Genomic DNA, 7,065 nt, shown 5'->3' on the forward strand with positions numbered 1-7,065 from the left:
TAACAATAGCCTTTGGACATGCTAACTTTAGCATGAATGATTGCTCATTTCTAACTAAAAGAATGTGTTAGGCCTAGCAACAATACAAAGATCTGAAGTGCCTTTCCCATATCCAAATCTTGCCTTGGTACAATTAAGATACCTTATTGTTCTTTCGCATAGGTATTGAAACAAGAGAATTCAATGAAGCCTTTGAACTATTCACAAGAGTTCTAAGGATAGGAAAGGATTTATAGTCTTGTGCTTACAAGGACTTAATTCCAATATCCTTCAAAACACCTTTCACCTTTCTATTGCAAACTTGTGACTCAAACCAACGGAAAGGGCAAAGCCCCCTCTTTGTAAATATTACTTTCACTTTCTAAATATAATATGAGAAAGACAATTAGCATAGATATACGATTTAACCCAATAGGCATATTCTAGCAAGGTGATAAACTATTGCTCCCTAGCACATCTCCCAATCAACCTAAGATGGCATACATACAAACTAAGATGGCATGTCCTATGTAGCTTACAACCTAAGATGTAATGTCCCATGTAACTAATTCTTCTAGAAGTATTGTGGACCAAAGCTAAGAGATTTTATAAAGTTGCAAAGCTAACAACATTTTGAATCTTTCACAAGCATTAGCCCTTCCATGTCCCGTTGTGTGTGTGTGTGTGTGTGTGATCTAACTTACACACACACGCGTATGTATACATACATACACATGCATGAATGTGCATGTATATATATGTGTATATATGTATGTCAAATTAGATTGCACACACATACACACATGTATATAAACATACATACCCATATATGAATACATGTGTGCTTATTCATGTACGTAGTATGCACTAATACATATACATACACATGCATGAATGTGCATGTATATATACCTTTGTATGTATGTGTCTCAAATTAGATTGCACACACATACACATGTATATATACATACATACACATACATGAATACATGTGTGCGTATCCATGTACGTATATGCACTGATACATATACGGGCACACATGTCAGTGTAGGTAAAACCCATGCTTATTTTCTCCTCGCTGCTACTGTGGTTTGCGAATGTTCAAGATTGCTTCTCTGTCGATTTGAATGCATGTGGTAGGTTTTGATTATGTGGATTCGGTCATTTACAGGTTTAGAAAATTGATATTTTACATTGTTGTGTACATTACTCGGAAAATTGCTAGTGAATGCTTTTGCAGGTTTTAGTGGTTCGAAGCTGGAACTGTACTAGTGGTTTTGACCGCTATTCTTATGTCAATTGAATCATTTTGCAGGTTGTCCGTCAGCCCGTTAGGGTTGGCGTCTGGACACAGTGACAACTAGCGAGGCTTTGCTTGCTCAGTCATGATTTTCCCTGCTTGTACAGACGGGGTCCATGTTTTTCCGTGATTATCATATATCATGATACCAGTTTAAAGTTCAATGGTGGCAGGCATGTTGTGAATGTTGTGGCTTCCTGCAGGTTGTGGCAGGCGTCAATCAATTGTGCATAAGCTTGGTGGTTGCAAATCAAGTCTTAGGTTTTCATGGAATGGCACAAACAGTAATCAATTAGTTTGATGCTAATCGATCCCCTTGAGGACCTGAGGTTGCTAAGCGAGTCTTAATGAATTTGTGCTTGTTTCGCGAAGCATTGTAGGATGCTTTACGGTCATTGATTCATTATAGAAAATGTCATATTGTGTTCGTAAACTACTTCCAAAGAACATCGGGACCCTGGTTGTGTCTCCTCGCTCCTCGCTCCTCGCTCTTTCACAGAAATGTGATACAGCTTTGTCCTTGGATAGCTTGAATCTGTTCTACGATGTGGATGCGTACTGTCAAAGCAGGTCCCGTTATTACCCCCTTTGTACAAGCCGCCGATCCATTCCCCAAACCTGCATGCTGTAGTGTATAGGATAGGTCTTACATATCGTGGCTTTCGTTCTGTAGAATGTCCAAGCTGAGACAATACCCTGTCGCTCTGTCCCAAATTAAGTCCATTTCACCACCCTCTTCAACAAATTTACCTTGAGCAGGGGATCTTTACAACATATAACAAACATTAGGAGAGAATTTCAATCACCTGGCAGTACAAGAAAATCTTTGCACCAAACACTTACGAGTAAATGGATCCGAATTACCAGATGGAAACATTTGTAAGACGCAATACCTCAAGTATAGAATCTCCACTGAACGTTGTAATCCCTTTCCTGCAATTATAAAAAACCGGCTAGAACACCATTAGCGACTTTAGGAAAATGGTCTGAAAGGAAAAGTAGCTCATTTCAGAGAAACGAAAAGCGGACTGAATGCAAAACCCTAACCGGGATGACTCTTCCCTACTAATAATATTTTCAATCAGAACCAACCATCGAAATATGTTAAAACTGTTTCCTACTGAAAATTAGGACATACTGCCGGACGACAGTGACTGAACGCACTCAAAGCTTTTAAGAGATTTCAAATTAAAATATTTATAGAAGGGTAGACACCAAGACACGCCACTTTGATAAAATCAAACCAAGAAACAATACACCAACATTCTAACCAGGCGAGATTTTGATGGAACAGACCATCTAAACTACGAAACAATGCAGCACTGTTCCATAAGAAATAGGCGTTTTCGACCAGGACGTATTAGATTTTAACCATCTTACTCACGATATAATTGACACGTTAATATACTTATACAGCTACGCCAATACCCACTCCAACAACCAGTGAACATGGTTTCGACAGGCCGTGGGAAGATAAATAACCCAACAGCTTTATTTCACCTCACTCTCGATAGACTATAACAGTGCTACAACCAGATCTGCGCTCACAAACTTTCCCCTCTAAAATGATCTTCAAGCCAACTTCTTTTGCATTGAGGATTTTAAGGCTGTATGTTACAATTGCTTTGTGTGTCAAAAATTGCTGCTAAGATTGGTAGCATTTACAGGGAATGAACTGGTAGCGTGATGCAAGGTTCTTTTTTTCCTTTCTCAGGTGCACCGGTAATCTTCCTTAAGGTCTTTAGACATTACTCGTACCGACAGCGAGATGAATGAACGGGGAAGGGTTAAACTTCAGCATGTACTTTTCACAAATCGAGTGGGAAAGGACTGAGCCAGAGAACGAGGCTTAGATGACGGAGAAGGTAAAGGCCAGGGAGACCCTCGATGCAGCCGGCATCTGAACGAGCCAGGGTGATTTGTAGGAGAGCACAAACAAACCTTGGAGGAGCACACAGAGACTCCCACCATGGAGGTTGGAGATCTGTCCACAGCCGCTATCAAGAAGAAGGTTGGAGCCGGAGCGAAAGTGATATGCCGCCCAGGCATCCGTGGCTTCTTGCCGCTAGCCAAAGCAGATTTTTTCGGTAGGTCAACGTTGTCGCACTTGGTGGCACCCATGGACATAACGCTTGAAGCCCTCATGATGGTTTTTGCAAGTATCCTGCAGGGATAAAGACAGACGTTAGGCCTATGAAACTTTTATGCACGAGCAAGCGAGATCTATAGCCAACGCAAGACTGAAAGGTGATCCGTGAAAATAACTAGATTGCAAATCGTAACATGCTCAGAAATCAGCCGAGGGTTACATCCTCACTAGGGCAGCGTGCAAGAACTGGCATACAGAATGAATTACAAGCAAAGGAACATAACAAACGGAAAATTGAGAGAGGTCTGGGCACAAAAGACCAAGTAAGTCATGGTGATTATTCAAGATTTAGGCACATGCGCTCAAGTGAATCATGGTGATTATTCAAGGGAAGGATCTTCAGCTCGGAAGGAGAAATGAATGGCATAAGGAGGGAGGAAGGGGAAGGAGCATGGCAGGGGGGGAGGAGAAAAGCGAAATCCGACATAGTCCGTTCGAACAAGGGGCATGGCAGCCTGCAGGATAGAGGCAACAGACTAACAGAATCAGGAACAGGCTGTTCAAAACAAGGGAAGTTGCAGATAAGCCCGGGTTTCGAGAAACAAGCGAGCGGCGGGGATGGAGGAGGGGCCAGCTACTGCGGAGGATGGGAGAGAAGGAAGACAAATGCAGGCAGGAACGATGGGATACGGGACGCAGGAGAACGGGGGGAGGGGGGGGGCGGCGCGGAAAGGACAGATGGAGAGGAAATTAGGGTTTTCTTCTTTACTATACCTTTGAGAGAGAGGGTCTGCGACAAAGATTGTTGTCTTCTGGAAGAGCTTTTTGGCCAAGGGAGGGAGAGGCAGGCAGAAAGGGGCGGAAGCTGAGAGAGATGAGGGGAGGTGGGGGGGGGGAAGGAGCGAGAGGCAAAGCGAATTTCAGGAGGGAGGAGGCACTCCTTTATAGGCCCCCAGACGGGACGCGGCCCTGCTGGGGCGCCCGTGCTGGCAGCCCGCCCATGCCTGCCGTTTGGCGCACGGCGTGCTCCCCGACATACGTGGCGCGCTCTTTGCGCATCCGGCCAAAGGAGAACAGGGCCCCAGCCTGGCATTCACGTGGTGGCTGTCCCCTCCCCCCCCAAATGCCACCCTCCTTATTAATATTGCCGCCTCAAAAAACGATCCCTCTTTCGATTATTGGACCCTGCCACGTCACGCCTTCATAATTCAGCCCTGGCCCATTTGAGGCTGGCCCATCAGCAGCACGCCTGTTTCCTTTTTTTAAAAGCTTTTTTCCGTCCTTGGAATTCGGAAATTGAAAAAAGATTTTGGCTTGTGAGTTGGAAGAGTACTTTCACCCAAGAATATTTCTCAACCTTTTCTTGCACTTCTCCCCCCCCCCCCCTCTCTCTCTCTCTCGTCTCTACACTACTCTATCCAAATTCCTCTATCCAAATCCCTTTATCCACATTGCACCACCATTTCTTTCAAAGCCCCAAAACAAATAATTTTTATTCCCAATGAGGATTTTCTTTAATTCCATTTTTGTGAGTTTGATGTTTTCGAGCTCCCCTCCCCTCTCAGGGTCCACGACCCTTGACTTTAATAACTTCCCCGGACCCCCTTCCAAGAGGCAAGGTCACCCTAAACGCCAACCAAACTTGAAACATCCCATGTGAAACGATTATACAACTTTTCCCAAGCGACTCACAACAAAATATAATCAACTAAGAGGACATCTCTATACTCAAGGTAAAGCAATTGAATATTAAGGCCCCTTGCAAACAACACACGTCCATAAGTAACATTTGATTTGAAGAAGGGTTCAACCTTGCATGGGTTGGGCACATGCGTGCATTGTGACATGTCTTCAAATCGAATCCCACAACTAGGCATCTCCAGCATGCTACACCTTCGAGTGAGAAACAACACTATGGTCTTCGCCAGAAAGGCAAAAAATGCATCACAAAAAACTTGGAAAAGGGCTCAACCTCGCAATCACACACAATGCACCCAGTATTCCTAACAACTAAGCTATGACTTCAAGGGACATATTTCACCATAAGGCACCGCTTTTTTTTTTAAAAGCATTGCAAGAAGGGTTTCTCAAGATCATGCTTGCCCAAACACAAACACGCCCAACATAATATGAACGTACCTCAACCATTCTAAAAACCAAGAGTGCAATCAAACACAAATAATATAACTTTGTTCTTTTTAATGTGAAGTAGTAATTACATTCAAAAATAATACATGCAATGGGTAAACAATGTGGAGAAGGATGCAAAATGGCTTCAAGTTTTAAGATTACTACCTTAGGTCATGGTCTCTCTCGGTGAGAAATTTGACATTTATAAAGCATCTACCCATGTGGGGACAAATATTATGACTTGCTTGTTCTACAAATTGTGCCAAAGACACTACGACACATGGACATCCAAAATTCATTACTTGCACGAGAAATTTGGAAGCTCATGTATGAATTGTTACGTATAGACCTTATATGTAAAGGGTCTAATCATATTGATATCTCACCTAAATCCCCAAACAATATAAGTCATACAAGAGGCCAAAACTTTGAAAGAATACATGGAAAAAGATGATGAACATTGACAATGGTATCCTATGCAACAATCTACACCATGTTTCTTATCACACATGAAATAGTTGAAATATTTTTTCAACAAAAGCCAATAGTCGGTTCACTAAGTGTGCTAACAATATTCTTAGTAAAGAATGATGAGATATATTTGACATGGTTAACATAACAAAAGAGAGACAAGAGAAATGGAGGCACACCAAAACATGCCCCTCCCTAGATCATCTATTAAGCTACTAATGTTGTGGACAATACCATATTGCCTCATCCTCATTCTTCATACTAGAGTCACCCTCAGGGCTACCATCCCCCACTAGTAGCCCCACGTGTGCACAACCTCATTATTGCCTATCCACTACATTCCTCATCGCAAGAAGTTGAACAAGGACAACTGCATCTATATGGGGCTTCTAAATGGATTAGATATAAGCGCCTATGTTTCCCAATTATGTAAGTCCAAATTGAAATATTAGTAACTTAAGTCCTTACAATTGCCACTATAAAATATGCATGTGATAAGGATAAAAAAGATGATCTAGACACCTAGAAGGGAAGCCATTATTATTGACAAAACAAACTTTTTATAAGGAAATACAAAAGAATATTGAAATGACTTGGTTACTTCGAGCATATATCTATACTTAATACTAGACTGCTTTTGTTATGATAATTGCTATAAAAGTAAGAAGAAGTTTATATATTTTTATTTATGTAGATTTTCATTTTTCTATATGTCGAATGATATTGACTTGTTGCACACATGACACTAGTCACATTATGCTTGGTTGTAATCAACCTTTGTATATCAACTATTACCAAGTTGTATTGGCTCAATGATTCAAATTCATTTGATGCTCATATACCTTAAAAGGTGATTTGTATATTATTTGAGTATTTTAAAAAGTCAACTAAATGTTTAGCTTTTCCTACAAGGGTGGCCAATGGCCAAAATGCCCTATAATGGCATTTGGGTCATCATCAACAACAAAATGCCCATGAGGAATCATAAAGTTTAGTCACGTGGTCAAATTAACCAGAAATTCCAAAAGACAAATACTTTTTTCCACTTGGGTGATCACATTGATTAGAAGCCCACATAACAAGTGGTTTCAAAAAG

The 7,065-nt window shown here is 41.5% G+C and overlaps 1 protein-coding gene across 4 annotated transcripts; it reads right to left on the bottom strand.

Annotated features, from left to right (window-relative positions):
* Positions 1-1,037: 1,037 nt before the first annotated feature.
* On the bottom strand, positions 1,038-4,467 carry LOC148019927 (uncharacterized). 4 transcript variants are annotated; one of them, XR_015694892.1, is made up of 3 exons: positions 4,143-4,421; positions 2,123-3,443; positions 1,038-2,043 (listed from the first exon to the last, which is right to left on the bottom strand). XR_015694892.1 is itself a non-coding variant. In XM_087700138.1 (2 exons), exons 1-2 carry the CDS (start codon positions 4,459-4,461, stop codon positions 3,421-3,423), a joined length of 342 nt encoding a protein of 113 aa, XP_087556264.1. In that variant the 5' UTR covers positions 4,462-4,467; the 3' UTR covers positions 2,851-3,420. The 4 variants fall into 4 exon arrangements, 1 of the variants encoding a protein (XP_087556264.1); XR_015694893.1 differs by having other exon boundaries at positions 2,144-3,443; positions 4,143-4,420; XR_015694894.1 differs by having other exon boundaries at positions 1,039-2,043; positions 2,173-3,443; positions 4,143-4,417.
* Between the last annotated feature and the right edge of the window lie 2,598 nt (positions 4,468-7,065).

This window comes from Lygodium microphyllum, chromosome 19 (assembly GCF_053477565.2).
Source record: "Lygodium microphyllum isolate KBCC chromosome 19, Lygodium_microphyllum_v1.1.10, whole genome shotgun sequence".
Taxonomy (NCBI): Eukaryota; Viridiplantae; Streptophyta; class Polypodiopsida; order Schizaeales; family Lygodiaceae; genus Lygodium; species Lygodium microphyllum.

What these genes read in the sequence shown, in the direction of transcription:
- LOC148019927 (XM_087700138.1), bottom strand. Translation starts at nt 4,461, where the DNA reads ATGCCAGGCTGGGGCCCTGTTCTCCTTTGGCCGGATGCGCAAAGAGCG. An exon ending in GCAGACCCTCTCTCTCAAAG is followed by an intron (nt 3,444 to 4,142) that starts GTATAGTAAAGA and finishes TTATCCCTGCAG; the next exon opens with GATACTTGCAAAAACCATCA.